Source organism: Camelus dromedarius, chromosome X (assembly GCF_036321535.1).
Source record: "Camelus dromedarius isolate mCamDro1 chromosome X, mCamDro1.pat, whole genome shotgun sequence".
NCBI lineage: Eukaryota > Metazoa > Chordata > Mammalia > Artiodactyla > Camelidae > Camelus > Camelus dromedarius.
In genome coordinates this window covers 66,033,471-66,052,116 of record NC_087472.1, presented here as the reverse complement: position 1 = coordinate 66,052,116, position 18,646 = coordinate 66,033,471, and the positions used below count along the sequence as shown (strand labels likewise).

The 18,646-nt window shown below is 48.9% G+C and overlaps 1 protein-coding gene across 1 annotated transcript; it reads right to left on the bottom strand.

Moving 5' to 3' along the window:
- Positions 1-1,897: 1,897 nt before the first annotated feature.
- AMER1 (APC membrane recruitment protein 1) lies at positions 1,898-9,844 on the bottom strand. Its single transcript, XM_031446561.2, has one exon. It carries the CDS (start codon positions 9,661-9,663, stop codon positions 6,259-6,261), a length of 3,405 nt encoding a protein of 1,134 aa, XP_031302421.1. The 5' UTR covers positions 9,664-9,844; the 3' UTR covers positions 1,898-6,258.
- Positions 9,845-18,646: the final 8,802 nt, after the last annotated feature.

The following is an 18,646-nucleotide window of genomic DNA, read 5'->3' as shown; positions in this document are numbered from 1 at the left end:
CACTAGGCACAACCCAAGCCCTCAAGCACATAAGAGAAAAGCACTAGAGCTGACCAAGGTTGTTTTCTTGATGGTCTAAGGAAGGTCTTAGGAGGTTCTCTCCACCAATGGCCCTCTCCAGTATTGCAAAAGACTCCCCAGGGAGCCACAGGAAGGTAGCCATCAGTCACTGAAGAACAGGAGGTGGTCCAATACATCAGTCATGTAGGGTACTACAAAAAAGAACTCCCCACCAGGCCAACTGAGTCAGAATCAGGATGAGGAGTGCTGGACTTAGGTCATTGACGAAGTTCCATGGGTCACTCAGAGGCAGCCCAATCTTCCGTCTTACACATGGAAACTAGTCTAGTCAAATCTATGCCCATGCCACCCACGTTATCATTAGGAAAACTGAAACTCAGAAGGAGAAAGGATTTGCCTAGTCTAGTTGATTAATGAGGGGCAAAAATTAAGGCAGAAACCCAGGCTTCCCTGACCCCCATGAACTTCCAATGGATGTAATAAGGTCTTCTCAGAATGTCTTGCTCCTAAAGCTCCCTGAGCAACCACAACATTTGTCTTCCTTTCATGACCAGCCCAGGGCAGAGAATTCCATTTCTATGAATTATCAGATTCCCTCCCAGTACATTCCCTCTCTTTTCTCTCTTGCTAATTTGCTTTTATTTTAACTTTGCTTTATTCATGAAGTCCTGGGGGCCAACAAGCTTCTTTGCTCATCTGAGAAGGGACCCCAGGGAACCTAGAAGCACTATCCACAGCACTTTCAAGCAGCTGCAATTTTAGGCCTTCTGGGTTGGATGCAGCAATTGGGCAGAACTCAAGGAAGCCCACCATCAGGTGTCAGATGCCCTTCCTTGCTGGCGGCCAAGGGTAAGAGTTTGGATTAGAGAAACCTAAGCCATTAGCACAATCACCTTCTCCTGGTTGATGGTGGGTAATAGAAAGGGGCAGGTGATTCCTGCCTAGGCTAGGACGAGCCTGGAAATCAGATATGACTCAGGTGACTGGGTTGTTGATGTGGTATATCTCTCGTGCCTACTGGATGAGATGCTCTGAAAAATGGGAGTAAGCCATATGCTCCTCACTCAGCCCCACAGCTGAATAGGTGAAGCAGGCAGCTCTCCAGCCAGCAGCTCTGCCCACAGGCCTAGGTAAAGGATACCATTCCTTTCAGGTTGGCCTGAGAGTCCCACCATTAGATGACACATCCTTTTGATGGAGCCATTGGTAGGAGGTCCACACCTCTGCCTCCTGGTTGGTGGGGAAGCCAGCACACTTACATGAACTGAGGCTAATCTCAGAAGTGCTAGTCAGCCCCATGGTAGGTCTCAGGGCATGGAAGGTGTGATGGAGAGTTTACCAACACATCATCAGACTGAGATGCAGGGCATGGCTTGGATGAAGAAATGACATTTCTTCTACTTTCAGGCTTCTGTTACCCCTGCTGGGTGACACCTCCCCACACATACACATATCTCCTTGCTTTCTCCATTTCCCTTCAAAGGAAAAACAAACAACCATGGATCACAGGTATGCTGCTGTGGAACAAACCACAAGAATACACTTTAGTGACTGGGGGGTCCCTCTTGAACCCAGTTTATTAGCATTCAGCAAAAGAAATATTTGTTGTTACAAACAGGCAGTGCATCAAGATATCCAGATGTCAGTGAGAACTAAGATTGGGCAGGTCACAATCCAGGCAATTCCATGATGTCTCAAGGATAGGTAAGAGGAAGATAGGGCACATCCAGGGGCCATGCTTCCCCTTCTGCACTGGGAGAGAAAGAACTCTTACACCTGGGGTACAGATGTACTGCAGCTTCCAATTTCTTCTTTCTGTCCCCCAGTCATTTTATTTAACATGACCTAAATATACATTCCTGGTTTCTCCCCCCCACCCACCCCATATACATCAGGGAAAATAAGCACCAATAGTAACAGGAATAATAATTAAAGCCCCGCCTCTCAGTAGGCCCAACCCTCACACATATACATGCTATGTGGATTTTCTTCCTTGGAGTGACTATAGGATGGAAAAGTGGGGATCAGGCCATCAAGCCATCACCCTAACAGTCACTGTCCCCCAAAGTTCCATCCATGTGTGAGCTGGAGCAGGGCAGGGAAGTGGGTATGATGGTAGGGGAAGACATTCCCCCAAAGCAGCAAGAGGGGTCAAGGAATTCCCCAATGTGTCTTCTGGGTGAATGTCACAATCAATTGAGCTCCTGGAAAGTCCCATGCAAGGGTTTCCTCAATGAGATGGCCATTTCTTGATGGTTCAAGCATCACTTCCATCTGTTTTCTCCGGCTTCTTGGGGAGAGGGGGAATGGTCGAAACCCCCGCCCTCCCCACTGGTTAGAGAATGTCCCCAAAATGCTCCTTTGGAGAAACTCAACATGACAAATAGCAAAATATGGGCACTCTGGTTTCAAAACTAGAGCACAAAACATAAAGAGGAGAGAGAGAGAGAAGGAAACAAAGAGACAGAGACAGACATATGAGTATTTCCAGAAGGTCTACACACGGGAAAGGGCAAAGTCCAAAAGAAAAAATAAAACCACAAAACGACACACTGTTTGCCAGGTTCCACATGCCTGAGTCACCTGGCATTTGTCTTAGTACCTGGGCACCTTCTGCTGTCCCTATCATGGAGGGAGGGAAATGGACAGTGTGATACATCAGGGATGGGGAGAGGGGAAAGAGCGAGGGCCCTGGGCAGTTGAGACGCCAGCCCTCTGCACAAGCAGCAGCAATTTTTGTGTCATCTTCGTTTTGTTTAAAACTGTAAACAGCACCGCTTAAAAATAAAATATATCAGAAAAGAACAATTGATAAACATTGTTTTCCATGAATATAAAATGCAAACAATACAAAAATAGATAATTGACTTTTGATATATATATATATATATATATATATATATTAAAAACAACTTGGATGTAACATACACATGGGTAAACTTGAAGTCTCCCTGCTAAACCCCTATGCCTCCCTCCAGCAATTGGGCCCAGAGGCCGAGGGCAGGTGGGGCGGTAGCAGTGGCAAGGGTGGGTAAGTTGTTGGCAGCAGGATGAGGGGAATGCACCCTGGGTGTGGGAAGCTACTTCCCTCCCTGGTACAGTAGTTAAGGAGAAAGCCTGGTGTTGACCGAAGCCTTTGGCCCAAGGAGGCTTATGGACTGGTGCCCAAGCTGAGTCAAGGTGGTCTGGACAAGGCCTAACTGAGCCCCAAGGCAGGGCTTCCTTGAAGGTGCTAAAGCACTGAGAAACTGATAGCCCTCGGAGAGGCCTTCTAGGTGGCCTTCTCTATCCAGTCACTGATCCCCCAAGGACCAGTCTCATCTGGGAATTCTCGGGATCAGAGCTATCTGACACTATATAAACCTGCTGGTCAGCAAGACAAGAGCAGCTACCTTCTCTCAAGTCATATCGTCCCTTGAAGTCACATCCAAAAACATTATCCCATGACCTTGCAATGCAGATAGGGTGTTCATCTGTGGACTTGACATCTACACTGTTAGTAGTCCAGGACATATTTGGTGTTAGCCAGGCAAGCACTGGCATATGTTTGGGGAAAGGCCTGGAGTTTGGCTGGCTCTCCGGTGTCACTCTGTGCTGCCATCATGTGTCCCCAGCTGGTCTTCCTTTGTCTTCTAGGCTGAAGCTGAGACTCAGCCATGAACTGCTTGGATCTGGAGTGAGACTTAAAGGAGACTGTTTCTACAGCCAGGTACCCTGACTGCCTCACTTGTGGTGAGGATCCCATCCCTGGCTGGCCAGGACAGTGAAAGGACTTGCAGGCAGCAATGTCCAAACCAGGAGTTGTCACTCAGTCCCAGGCCTTACTCTGTGATACTTGACCTTCCAAAGCCCAGCAAAGTGTGTCAGGGTTATGACTGCTTTCCTCTTGCTGCCCTCTTGTTCTGGAGGGCAGCTCTCAGCCCTTGGCCAAAGGCTGACCACCTATGTTTTCTCTTCTCAAATAGGCTGGTGGCCCAGCAGGCTCTGGAGTTTGGTGATGGCTCTACTACCTGCTGTGGCTGGTACAGTCCACATACAAACAGGAGCTTGAACTGCCCTGAAGGACAAGCAGAGGCAGAAGAGGCAAGAGGCAAGTGGTGGGTTTTCCCCTGTTGTAAAGGCATTTGGTGAGTGTTTACTTCCTGCCAAACAGCCAGGCCAATTTCAGCCCCACCCGCCCAGGGCAGCTTTGGTGAAAGGCCAGAATTTTGACACTTCTCTCCTGGAATGCTGTGCTTCAGGTGAGGAGGGCCTTCCTCACCCTCTTTGATTCTCCAGCTCCATGACTGATGCATTTCTTCACAATGCAGACAAAGTCAGCCTGAAGAGCTGGTCTGGGTCCCTTGAGTGTTGGTGTTGGTGCCATGCAAATTCATGTGGTGCTTCCAGGAGTGCAGCTTCTACCAACTAAGTTTGCTTTTTGTGGGGAGGGGCACTGGGCCAACCTCAATCTAAGAAATAGTGACAAAGACCAGCAGACACATCCCTTGGTCAAGTGACATTTTGCCCACAAGGCACCTTAACTTGGGGGACCAACAGCATTTGTTCCTAAGCTAAGTTGCCAGACCTTGGGGATGCCAAGAGCCCTGTTTACCTCTTCTTTTAACAGGCATAGAAATGGGTGGGAGATGGAGACAGGGATGAGCAAGGATCATAATCTGAGTCAATATCCAGGCAAAAAATGTTCCATATACTATTTCCAATAAAGATATTTAAAAGGAATCATCTCATATTGGTGATTAATGAGAGGTAGAGCCTGGCTAGATTCGCCTGTTGCAATGTCCTCCTGACAGCAACTCTTCCCTACCGGTATTTCCAAGCTAGTTCAACATGAGAACTGTGTGGATGCAGGAGAAGGGAGGGTGCCATTCATTCTATAAAGGAGTGCAACTACCATGCAAATCAGAATCCTTCAGCTTGGCAGAGTGAGGGCAGGTCACAGTCTTTCCTCTCAAGAAGCCCAGTCCTTTGATGATGCTAAGAACTTGGCTAATTGGAAAATGAAAGCTCTTTAGAGAGCCTGGAACAGCAGCCTAGATGTCTTTGGTGAACTGTGTCTTGGAAGTGCTAGCATGAGGTCTCTTTACAGCGTCCAATGAAGGGGTGGGCAATGCTTAAGGAACTTCATGTCTTTGGGGATGGGGAAAAGCAATTTTCCCTTTTAAGAAGCTGGGTTGCCTCGGGGTCTACAATGTTTGAAATCCTCTCTCCTGATGCCTGGGACAAATGAACCTCCTTTTCCTATCCTTCCCCTGTAACCTGCAAAAAAACCCAGCCTCTATAGACAAGCCCAATTAGGCTGCTTCTCTTCTTGTATCTCAATTAAAAGAATATTTTCCTTGTGATAAGACTATAAAAATTTTCCTTTGGAGGAAAAGAGAACCAAAATTCAAAAGCATCTGCAATTCAGGCAGTCACAAGCTTAAGAAATGAAGAAGGAAAAAACCCTATCATTCTGGAGCTCAAGACTTATAGCATTGTCTACAATACAACTCTATTTTGTCTTCTGTTTGCAACAGGATGAATTTGATCACTCCATTAAGGGAATTAGCATTTTTGTCTTCAACCCAAGCTTTGGCAGGCCAGGTTAAAAGACCCTGATCTAGTTATGATGCCAAAGTCCTCAGCAATAAGCAGTGAGACATATGCTACTTGATCCTCTCTAAGGGCAGCTAGCTGGGGCTCATAGATTATCTCATCTGATGTAATGGTGGCACCTATGCCAAGACCAAAGGAAGTGGGGGCAGGGAGGATCTGTACCATAATTTCACATTGCTAACAGCAAACAAGTTCCCTGTCCCCAAGTGGGAGGCAGTGCAGACCTGGCTGCTCATCAGTGGTTCATCATTCACTGGGTAGAGAAGTGGCAGGGGGTGCTAAGGGTTCAGTCTGTGTCAAGGATGCATGCTATATATATAATCACTAACTCAGCAACTGGAATAGGCACAGAATTACAGCATCCCAAACCCTACGTGGGTCACAAGAAAAAACCCTGAAAGCAAAAACTGGAGCACAGCAGCAGCAGCAGTCTCCCAGGGCAGATGTACTAGAGCTGAATGTGGCCACAGATGGCAGACATGGGAAGTGGGAAAACAAAGATGAAAGCTCATAGGAGCTTTCCTTGGCCAAAAGGATTTTCAAGTTAAACAGCAACCCCCACCCCCCACCCCTCTGCCCAGCCCTGATCCCCATTCACATGCTCAGGCCCCATGCCCCCAATTCCAGAACTGATGATGGCTACTCAGCTAGGTTCCCATTCATGACAGTGGAGGAATAGCTGGTAGGGAGAGAGGCACCTTGCTCGGCCCTCTCCTTTGACAGATCAAGGCTAGAAGCCCCATAGTGAATGGGCTGAGACTCTGGGGGCTCAGGCCGGACCCTGGGCAGCTGAGGAATGCCATGGGTAATGCCCACAGGCTTGGCCTGGGGCAGAGGGCTGGGGCTGAAGCCTCCAGGACTGGAGGAGCAACTGGGCTCGTCAACAGGCAGCGGCACATCTCTAGGCCTGGCCCTCACACCCTGGGAGACCTTTGGCTGAAGGTTATAACAAGGGCCCATGGGCAGGGGTAGGTGTGAAGGTCGAGCTAGCTGAGGCCTGGATTCTCCAGGTGCCCTTGACTCTGGCCCTGATACCGACAGCAACATTGACACGGCGATGGGAGATATGCAACAGGCTGTCTGCCCATATGGTGACTGGCTGGAAGGCCCATCCAACTGGCTGGGACTTATCCAGGCAGGGCCTGGCCCCACTGGGAGAGGACAGGGAGCCCAGGCAGGCCAGTCGTAGGTCCCTGGAGGTTCAGTATAGAGGGACAGGGGACTGTCTCGGCCCCATTCCTCCTCCTCCTCTTCTTCACCTGAGTCTTCTTGCTGAGCAGGAAGCTCATCAGACTCCATATAGCCCTGGGCCAGGTGAGAACTGGAGAGCTGCAGCTCCAGGGTCTCTGCAGTGTCAAGGGAGCGGCTCCGTCTGTTGAGGGCCATGGCAGCAGGTGGAGGTCGAGGGTGCATGCCAGGCAGTCCCAAATATCGAGGGAGACTGCTCACACCCCAGGGTAGGCCCTGGTAGAATCGGCTGCGGTAGTTGTTGAAGGCATGTTTCTGGTAGTAGCCTAGCTCAAAAGCTTCCAAGGAGGCTGCAAGGTCTTCATCATTGTGGAACTCAGGATTTTCTTCACACTTGCCTTCCCCATCCCGTTCCACATCAGCGATGTCAAAGGTCACCATGGGGGGCAGCTCAGGGAGGTTTTGAGTGAAGGATGAGTCAGAGTCAGAGCTGCAGGACATGCTAGAGAATAAGTTACCATTGCTGGTGAACTCCACAAGGGCCTGAGAAAAACTCACAGTGGCATTCCCTTCATTTTCAAGTTCCTCTTCTTCTGGCTCCTCAGGGGGTGAATAAGTAGGGTAGGCCCTCCTGGGAGATCCTCCAAAATTTGCTTCTTGCATGTCTGGCTCAAACATTGCATCACTCTGGAAGAGCTGCATTAGGCAGGTGCTTTGATCTTTCTTGGAGCAGGTTCCCTCAAAACGCTTCTCCAAAGGACGGAAGTCCCTCCAGTCTGGTTCGCTGCTTGCAGTAGCAGGAAAAGCTGAGGTGGTTCCTCTGTGGGAAGTCTGAGAGGCTCCTGATGCCCCTTCCACCAGCCCCATCACTGATGGGCCTAAAGGCCTCATCTGATACTCCATGATGGGCTTCTCCTGCCGGGCCTGTACCCCTCGGATTTGAGCCTCTTGAGCACGAACCTCTTGGGCCTGGGCCTCCCTGGCATAGGCCTCTCGAGTTCGGGCCTCTCTGACATGGGCTTCCCGGGTGTGGGCCTCTCGAGCATTGGCCTCCCTGGTGTGAGTTTCTTGGGTACGGGCCTCTCTCGTATGAGCCTCCCAAGTACGTGCCTCCCGGGCTTCTCGGGCCTCAAGCTGCTCCCGCCGAAGCTCCCAATACAGCAACTGTTTCTGGATGGTCACTAGCCTTTCTTCCTCAGTCTCCATTGCCCCAGGTGGCCGAGAGGAAGAAAAGTGCTCAAAGTTCAAGAATGGGTCAAATATCTCAGAGTTATGACCATGGAGGTCATAAAGGCAGTCATCTCCAGGTGGGGAGTTCTCAAGACTATCATCTGGCTCAAAGAACTCATACAGGGCATCTCCACTATAGCTGTCCCGGGGCAAGCAATCCCTGTGTATAAGCCCCAGGGCCTCACCTGAATCATCCTCAAGTCCAGGCGTAGTGGAGTCATAATAACCCTCATCACTATTGGGGGCAGACTCTTGCTGGTCACTCTGAGGAGTCAAAAGGTCCCCAGGGGCTAGGCCAGGATAAGACCTAACTGGGTCAAGAAGCATATAGCTGTGGTGGCCTGGGGATGTGGTGGGATGGTAGCTTGGATTCATATTGGACCTTGGGTACATCTGGGTACTGGCCCACAAGTATTCTAATTCATCATCTTCTTCCTTGACTTCCTCTTCTTCCTCCTCTAATTCCACCTCCTCTTCCTCCTCTTCTTCCTCATCATCATCATCAGGCAAGGCCATCTCCTCGCCCCCTCCTTGGTAGGTCACCAGGCAGGAACTTCGCTTGGTCCCATCTCGGTTGGCCCTCTGGCCTCCAGAGGCCATGCTGTCTGTCATACTATCCATGTCCTGCTCTGCTATGATATCACCACAACCTGTCAGTGAGTCAAAACTTTTCAAGGATGTGACATCCCCAAAGAGGAGGCTCAGCTGGTCACCCACAGGGGCATTTGGTGGATTTGCCTCTCCTGTCTCCACCTTCTCCCCTGTTTCTGGGCTATGGGGCTCCTCTGGGCCACTGGCTTCAGGGGCAGATTTGGGCTGCAGGAGTGCTGAGGCACAGGCTTCTATAGTATTTTCTGGATCTTTACAGGATGTCTTCTCAGGGGCTAGTGTAGAAGGCTCTGATACTGAAGAAACTTTTGGTCCAGGGGCATCTTGGGGCTTGGCATTTTCCTTTCTTAGGGCTTGGAGGGTCTCCTCTGTGTGGGGCAGAAGGGCTGAGTCCACATGCTCATGAGGCCTGGCTCTGGCCTCCTCAGGCTCTTTGGCCCCTGGATCACTTTGCTCAGCTATAGAGACCTTGCTCTTCCGGTGACGGCGGATACTGCTGAAAAAACCTTTCAGGCCTTTTTTTGGCTTGGGCACAAAGGGAGCCTTCTCAGCCCCAGCTTTCTCTGTGGCTCCAGCCACAGACATCTTGTGTCTAGAGCCTGTCTCCAAAGCCCCATGGGCACTCTGGGAGCTAGGAAGTCGGCAGGATGACTCAGGCAAAGGTAAGGGGATGCCAGTTCCTTCACTGACAATGTCCTCAGGGCCATCAACTGCTTCACTCAGGCCATCGTAGGTCTTGCTCTTGCTAATACCTTTCTTAGAGCTGCCTTTCCCAGAACTTTTGCTTCGTCCCCCTCCAAATAAACTAGGCAGGGTACAAATGCCTTTCTTGCCACCAAAGAGCTTCAGAGCAGTTTTTTTCAGCCTACCTGGGCCAGATGAGGGTGTCTCTGATGCTAGCTCTTCTGTCGCCTCAGCTGCCTTGTTCTTGGCTCCTTTCTCTGCCCCTTGGTCCTGAGTGTCCACAGAGACTGCTGCTCCCTTGGCCTGAGCAGCTTTATCCTTTCGGGTCTCCATGATGATGGGGACAACTCAGGTATATTCAGCTGAAAAATGCAGCCTTTTGGCTTCTGGGCACTGTTATAACATCATCAGTCAGGAAACAGGAAACACCACAGTTGGGTCTGAAGATGAGAGAGGCAAAAACAGAGAGACAGTACTGGTGAGCAAGCGTCCAGGCTGGGTTTATTTTCACAGGTGTCTGTGGTTTCAGGCTTGAGTAGAACCAGAAAGAAAGAGAAAATGTAGGGAAAATCTTAATGCACTCCATATGCTTGGCTTGCCAGGTCAACCTCCTCTGGGCCCCAAGGCAGCGAAACCCTACACTGAGCAGCAGGCAGCCAATACCCCTAACCCCCTTACCAGGTCCAGTCACTTCAGGCCACCCTAAGCTCGAGGGAGCATAGCGCAGGGGGATCTGTAGATGTGAGAAAGGCCCACAGTACTATTGGCCACAGGAGGGATTCTCAAAGTAGGTGAGGTAGAGAGGCAGGAAAGGCAGAAGGGAGGCCAGCTCTGACAACACAGAATTTTTGAAAAGCATCTGGCAAAACAGCCCACTGGACTCTGCAAGTCCAGGCCTCAATTTCACATTAGCTTGGGCTCTCACTGACATTTTGCCTCTGGCTGGGTAGAAAAGTAGACCTGAAATTTTACCTCCTTCCCCTAGGTTCCCTAAATTGCCTGCAGGACCATGCTCAGACTTTCAGAAGCCCAGAGTAAGAGCCTTGCAGACCCACATTTCAGAGCTGCAATCCAGGATCAGCTAAGATGGCATGGTGGCCTTGAGGCAAGGCATTCTCTGGAATTCCGTAACCCCAGTCCAAGAGGCCTAGAAATACCTCCCCCTTATAGTGGTTATGTGAGGGGTAGGTCTAGGTCAGACTCCCTGTTGACTGTCCTCCTGGGAACAGAGTTTAACCTGAGACCTATAAGTTTCACTTTAGAACCATGAGGCAGACTGTTTTTTTCCCACTCCGTTCATTATGTTGGCCCCCATTTAGCTCCCTATCTAGAAAGGGAGCTCCCTGAAGGCACAAATCTGTATGATTTGTGTTCCTGGCCTGGAAGGTAGGCTCTCAGCAGTTATTTAAATAAATAAACCTTATACAAGGCACATCCTTTTGATCTAGGCTCCCAATCCTCTAAATATCCAAATAACACAGAGATGGAATAAAAAGAAGGGCTAGCCACTATCCACCCCAGCATATCTCCCCTCACCCCATGGTCTGATGTATTCATTCCAGTGACTACAGCTGACTGACACCTGGTTCAGTGACCAGTCTGCTAAAACCCAATGACCCCTCCCTGGAAAGCCTCTCACCACTGTCCCTTTTGTAAGGTAGGCACCAGCAGATGAGGAGCTTGGGTAGGGAAGAGAGGCAGAACAGCTGCTGGGAGCCAGAGAGAGAGAAAGAGAAGAAAGCACCACTGTTGTCCGAGGAGCAGCTGGTTAGCACATCAGCCCTGTGATTGGTTGTCATGGTAACAAGACTCACATTCACCTGCAGTGGGAGACATGGACCAGCCTGGAGGGTGGAGAGAGCCTGGCAGCTACACTCTAGCCTCTGACCTCATTAGAGGAATCCTCCTGGAGTCCCTGATCTTGTCTTGCAAACATTAATTTTGTGCCTTATGCCTTGCTTGGCCTGACATTTGAATCATCAGTGTGACCCCAGGCTTCCATCAGGAGCACTCTGCAGAACTTAATATTAAATTTGGAGCTAGATAATGGCTGGTTATCCAGAAAATAAAAGAGAAAAAAAAAACTCATTTGATCTCTCTGTAGAAATCTGTATTGCCATTTTCTCAAGTTAGGTGTTTTGTTTTGTTTTTTTTAATTCCATGTGACATATTTTTACATGGTATTGTTCCAGTTCAGCCCTGCAACTGATAGCCCACAATAGATAGGGTCACCTCCCACCAAGTACACAATCTCACACACACACACACACACACACACTCACAATCTATTCAGAGTCCTCTGCCCCAGAGTCTAATGGGAATAGGGGCCCTATCATCTATCTGAATCCCCTACTTCTCAAAGATCAGATGTTTTTACCTCAGCCCTGAAATTATTGACAGTGTTGTCCTTATGGTGCTGAGCATTGGGGAGATGGGGTGGCAATAGTGGAGTTATTTGTGAAACTGTATTCTCTTCTGTGGAATTCATGAAACATACCTCACCAGAACATTTGGTACAAGATAGATAAATTTGAGCTCAGTGCTGCCAGAAGGGGAAACCCTAGTCCTTGCTTTTGGGGAGCTCCTAGGCTAACAGGGAGAGAGTCCTATATATAACAGTCTGAAGGCACAATATAATGCAGGCCTTAAAGAATAACCCCCATTATTGCTTAAACTGAGTGGTATAGTATTATTTTTCATAACTTGTTAATCATATCCCAGGATAAACTTGAAAGGCAGAAAGATAGCCTCTGGGCTCAGAAAAGCTGCCTTGAGAAGGAAGCATTCAATCTGGTCCTTGTTAGATAGGAGTGAGCAAAAATGGCAGTTATTTAGGGGAAAGGATGGGTAAGACTAGTAAGTATGGCTGGGCATCAAGGAAGATCAAGGTCTAAATGAAAAACCACATGGGCCTTCCCATCCTTATGAATCAAAAGCTTAATTATCCTACGGGTTTGGGGCTAGAATTCCTGGGAACAGAGGGATTAGGCAAACTGAATCTCCAAGAGAGCTGCTTTCCACAACCTTGGTGCCCTGCCTGGAGGGCAGTCCATTTGAGCCTTCTCTTGCCCTTGCTTCTGTGCTCTGTTGGAGCAGAGGCCAGCCCACTGCTCTCTACATTGCCCTCTTCCGTGTCACAGGGATCTGCAATATGTTGTAGAAGAAGCCATGGGCCACAGTGCGGGGTTCCAGACCATGCCAAGGGACCCCAAACAGGCCAACGCATTACTCTGAGCCTTAGGTACTTGTGAAATAGAGATCAAAATAGCTCCTCTATCTCTCCCCTCCATCTTCCCAGTCCACTGAAGTGGTGTGAGGATTAGATGGGATAATGGATACCAAAAGCATTTTGTAAACTTTAAAGTGAAAAGCAAATGAGAAAGGTTGGCATTACTGTTATTATTACCACCTTCCAGGTCAGATGCCAGTTTCTTAAGAAGTAGCAGACCATGTGTAAAAGGTCACTCATTTGAGAAAGCCACTCACTGCAGGAAGTGTGAGGGACCAGATGCCTTGGCCATGCTGAGGAGGAGCCAGGTATGAGGGAATTTTAAAGGCATGTGTGTGGATTTATACAAAGTCCTCCGCTGAGGGCATTTTAAAAAGCCCTCTGTGTATGTGGTGGGAGTGGGTGAACTAGGCAGGGTTGTGTTCCTGGGAATGAGATTCTCTTCTCCCAGCTTCAGGCCCTCCTCCTAGCTAGGCCCAGGGTCATCTCTGCTGGCAAGGACCAGCCTTGAAACTGCTGTCTCCTACCTCCCTGCCTTTCCCCTCCCAGAGTCATGTACCCCATTCACAGTGTCTCTGTGTCTCCCCAAGACAGTAAGGGAGGAGGTGGCAGGAATTTCCCATAGATAGTAGCCCCCTAGCCCAGCCTCACCTTGCCACCTCTGGCCTAAGCCCCTTGTCCATACTCCTTGCTACCTCACCAGGTCCTGATGTTGTCCTTCTCCAGTGAGCTATGCTGCCTTTACTCAGGACCACAAAGTACACTGGTCAGGAGAATGAGGTGGGGCAGAAGGTAAAGGGGACAGAAAGGGACAGATTCTGCAGCTCCCCTAGGCTGAAGCAGGCTCCCTTCATGGTTCCTGCCAAGAAAGTGGTCCTGCAAAATCAAAGCCCCTCCACCCTTAGGTTTCTTAACCTGTGTGGTTAAGTTTCAGGTGGACTGGCAGGTAAGGGGACTTCTAAGGCTATTCTGTGGTCCCTGGCAGGGACCACTTGCTGCAGCCATTGCTAGCAAGGCAGGAAGTAGGCTGTGTCCATCCCTGCTCCAGAGGCCAGCCTCAGGCCATTCTGGGACCTGCTAGGGCAGAGCTTCTTCCTTCTTCCCTCCTCTCAAAATACAGGCAGGAGACCAGCCACAAACCTGCCCCAGAGATCCTTCTCAGTAAGGAGGAAACAGCTGCAGCCTGAGCCTTGCACATTCTGCTCTGGGCCCAATTTCCTGGGCCAGCTCAACCAACTTAGAGAAGGCTGAGTTCAGGGAAGAAGTGTGTGGATTAGGTAGTTGCTCCAGAGGCATGCCCTCAACCAGTCATAGTTTCATAGACCTCCTCCCAAGAAGTCTTCCTGGGGGCAGGCCCACTTTGGGCTCACCCTGCCCTTGCATATGAGTGGGGAGTGTGGGCTAAGGAAGAAGCAGTAAGGATGGGGAGCCCAGCCCCTCAACTCCTGAGATTCATCCAGTTCTGCTCTGTAATCAGCTCTGCCTACCTGCAGGAAATCCAACAAGTTCTTTCAGTCTCCTCAACTAGAAAATAAGGCTATTGAGAATGCCTAACTCTTAAAGTTATTGTAATAAACAAAACTGATGTACATAAAGTAGCAAATAAATTCATTATATAGCAAAAGCTCAAAAACATAGCAACTAGTTACATATATCTATGTGTATATATAGATAGATAGGTATACCTATCTATATGTATATATGTTAAACTATAGTTGGATAATTTCTCAGTTGAGGTTGTGTAAGGTGCTCCCCATGGCTTTATGGTTATGTCACCAAACCTCCTTGGGCCTGTTTTCCCAAATAAGGGTGACTATGTAGTTATCTCACAGGGGGCTTGAATTGCTCTTTTAGCCAAACTTTGATATTCACGGATGCTAAAATGCTGCCTCAAGTCAGCTACTGGCTAACAGCTATGGATTATTTGGGAATTTCAGTTAGCCAGGTTCTCTAGCCCAAGCCAGACAGGTTAACAATTCAAACTCAGCTAAAGTACCAGCACCAAAGGAAGTACAAATCAACAGACTTCCTTCACGCACTCATGGTACTCACCAGTTTACAAAGTACTGCCCACTCCCTCACCCTCCATTTCTCCTTCCCAGCAACCCATTAATCAGGCCTGGCAGGGGATAGTAACTCCTTGTCACAGAAAAGGAAACTGTCTAAGCTTGGGAAAAGACTTGCCTAATAAGGTCACACAGTCGGATGATGATAGAGCCACACCAGCTTCCAGGTCTCTTGAGTCCCAGTTCTATGCCATTCTGCTGCACTGTGCCGGCCCCTAATCAAAGGAAGAAGACTGAGAGTGAGAACTGTGCAGGTTCCCTTCACACCTCTGAGAGCTATCATCTCCCACTCCCATCACACTCCTGTCCTGGCCCAAATGAGCCTTCTCTGCAGCATTTCCAGTCCTCACTGGCTGCCACTGTTTTGGCTCTACCTAGCACATTCCAGAAAGCCTTATGACTTCAGCATCCAAGAGCTGCCAACCCAGCCTGTGGCTGCTCTCCTCATCAGTAAACCCACCACGACCACTCCCAAACTGTAGAACATGTTCCTCTACTCTCTCTTTTCTTGGAAGATAAGTTTGAGGGGCCAAAAAAAAAAAAAAAAAGTCCAAATAGGAAACTGTCAATGAGGACAAAGATAAAGATAAAATGGGAACAAAGAACTTTAAGGAAAATGATCTATGAAATGATCTGGAACTTGAATCAATCATTTCTAAAGCCCACAGCCAAAGTCTACTCTCAAAATCATTTTTTCAGGTCCTGAAAGCAGGGATCTGGCTTGGTACCCTCTGGTGGAGCTGTAGAGGCTATTGGCAGAGCCCCAGCTAAGCTATCCCTGCAATCACCACTTTCCTAATGTTCAGCCTGTCAGAGGGGCACCTCTTCTCAGAGGGGCATCCCACCAACTCAAGATGCAGCACAGACCCCAAACTGGATCCTCTAGTTCCTGCTCTGATTCCCCAGCAACCAGCCCCTCAACTGAGTTGTTAACATACTCAGCCTTTGGTAATTCATTCTGGGAGGCCTCTGTCTGTCTGGTCATCTCTCTCGAATGGACCCCTCTTCATCTTACAGTCAATACATCTAGCACAGAGCAGGAGCTCAAACAACATTGGTTCAACAGAATTCTAATTCAGCTGGAGTTTATTAGCCCAGAATTAAAATGCCAGCTTTACCCTTTTCAGTCTGTGGGGCTTGAGAAAGTAGCCTAACCCTTCTGAGACTCAAATGCTTTATCTGTAAAATGAAGAAAATGCTACCTACCATGTGGGATCTCAGTAAGGATTAGCGATAATGAATGTAAAGACAGATTACTCATTAGGTACCAAGCAGATATTCAATAAAGTGCCCTTGTGATGGGGCCTCTTGCAGCCACCTTTTCCACTCCAGGTCCTCAGCTGCCCCACTCCCTCCCTGTGTCCTCTGAGGATGATACAAGCCTCTTAGCAGAGCTTCCTCTGGTCCCTCCCTGCCATAATACTGAAATCCCGCCCTCTGCCTCTCCACTTCCATCTCATCCATCCTGCACACTCTTGCCAGATTCATTTTCTTACAACCCAGATTTCAGGGCATCTCTCCTCTACTTACCAAATTATTCTGCATTGCTTACAGGGCCGAGGCCAAACCCCTTTGCCTGACCTTCAAGACTTGCTCTCTGCATGCCCTTTGCAGGTTTCCTAGGCTCACTTCTCTGCACCTTAGCCCCAGCCCCAAATACACAAGGGCTTCTCTAGTCTGAGAGATTGGTCACCCAGACACTGCTTCTCCCTGCAAATGGGCTTTCCTGGTGAATTGTCTTCATGCTCCAGCTTTCTCCTCAGGCTGCTGAGGCTGCCTACCCAGCTTGCCTGAAACAATGGTGGCTCTGGGAGTCATCTATCTGCCTCTACCCTCTCAGGCTCCAAAACCTCCTTAGAGAGGAATGTATCCAAGGTAGATGCCATGCCAGCATAATAAGGCTTCCATTGTGTTAGTACTAACCCAGCAAGGGTGAGATGAGAGATGGCCACCACCTACCCCCACCCCAGTTCAGATGAAGAACAAGAGAGGAGCTAATCCTAGGGAAACAGATGTGACAAGGCAGCTGAGGAAAGCCTGCAGTGGAGCAGCTGGACCAAGTGAATAATGGAGACTTTTGACTTTCCTAGGTATCCACTCCCCTATATGTACCATATCCTATATGAGAGACCAGGTAAGAAAACTGAGGTTTGGGAGGGGATCAGGATCAATGTGCTTGGAGGAAGAAGTCTTGAATTGGGGGCCAAGAGTTCTGTGCTCTTGTATAACCCTGGGCAAATCTCTTCCCTGTTCTGGACCTCAGTTTCCCCATCTAGAAATGGGTGATTGGACCAGGGGATTGGCTTTCCTCATGTTGCATGAGAAGCTAGGGGAAGGGTGATCCTGTGCCCAGTATTCTAGTGGCTGCTGAGTCAGGAGGTATTGTTGAGGGAATATGATTTTGAAGGGCTTAGATTTCACTGGGAGGCCTGGAGGCCTAGATGCTTGGGCCCACTGCAGAACAGAGGTTCAGTGTGGTCCAGCCTCACTCCTCATTTCACTCACTCATCCTTACCCCCTGCAAACCTGCCCATCATTTTACTCTTTCTGAATGCACTAGGCCCAGCCTATTAATATTTCCTTATGTCCAGAGAGGAGAGGCCCAGAACTGGCCAGACCTAGCCCTCTCTCTCAAGAAGAGCTGCAGACCCCAGCAGGGAGGGTTGGGAGTACTGGCTAGAGAACAGGGGTTAGCATCTGCTTGGAAGCCCAGTGGTGGGGAAAAGAAAAAAAAAAAAAACCTGTAGGAGATGAAAGCATTGAAGGCTCTGCAACAAGAAATGCAGATCAAAGGGTCACAAAGCTCTGTCTTCCAACCCCCTGCAGCACCAGTATGCCTGCAGTATCCACCAAGCCCCTTCGAGCCATCTTTTCCATTGTTCATAGTATCCCCTAATCCCCAAAGGGGAGGTGCAGGAGAGCATTGCACCCTCACTCAGCTGGCACCTGCACCTCTGCAGTGGTTCTGGTTTCTCTGCCTGCCTTGCCAGAGATATACTTACACATGCATAAGTTTGAAAAATAAGACCAAGGCAAGGAGATGAAAGGCTCTGTGATTATTTAATTCAGAGAACAGAAGTTGGGGGTGGAAGAGATGGTTTTATGACTGTGAAATCTCCAATGAATTGTTAAGCAGAACAGCAATGGTGGCCAGCTACTCTCAACCCCACCACCTCCCCAAACACAGACAGACACACACACACACACACACACACACACACACACACATACACATACACACACTGTTGGTTTGTTAAATATAGCTTGAGAGGCTCAGATTAGATCTGAGAAAGAACTTCCTGGCAGTGAGATGGATAACCCAGGAATGAGTGACACAGGAAGGTTATGAAATGCCTCCTTCAGGGGCTTTATTTTTATCACCTAGTGTATCCGACTAGACAGGATTTGATGCAGGGGAACTGACGAAATAACACTGGGCATGCCCTCTTCTAGCCTCAAGTAGCTTATCTTTAAGTAAAGGGGTCCAGAAGCCCCTTCTCCCTCTTTGGTTCTACATGCAAGCCAGCAACCTGCCAGACTTGCTATTTGTCTCATTCCCTTCTTCCCCTGGACCAGCAGAGCAAGGCTGTTCATCCCCACCCACCCCCTCCCCAACTCCTCGCCACCTACACTTTCAGAAAGTGTAAATGTAACAGTTCTTGAGGAATTTTTAACACCTCCACTATATTAGGAGAGAAGCTGGACTGCCAACTTCTTTCAACTACCTCCTTTCCTGAAACGTTCAGCCCCTGACAGACTGTAGACAAAGAGCAAAAAGCAAAAGAGACATGAAATGGGAGGAGTTCCTAGCAAGCTAACCTAGCATCCCTTCACTCTTGATGAATGCATGAGGTGAGATGAGGGGTTGTTTAATGTGATTTCTGTTGAATGGAGGCCACTGGAGACAGTGGGAGACAGTGGAAAGAGCCAGTGCTCATGAGGCAGTAGCCTATCCCTAAATGCTATGTGATCTTAAGCAAGTACCTGTTGCTTTCCAAGGCTCAGGGCTAGGAGTCCAAAC

What these genes read in the sequence shown, in the direction of transcription:
- AMER1 (XM_031446561.2), bottom strand. Translation starts at nt 9,663, where the DNA reads ATGGAGACCCGAAAGGATAAAGCTGCTCAGGCCAAGGGAGCAGCAGTC.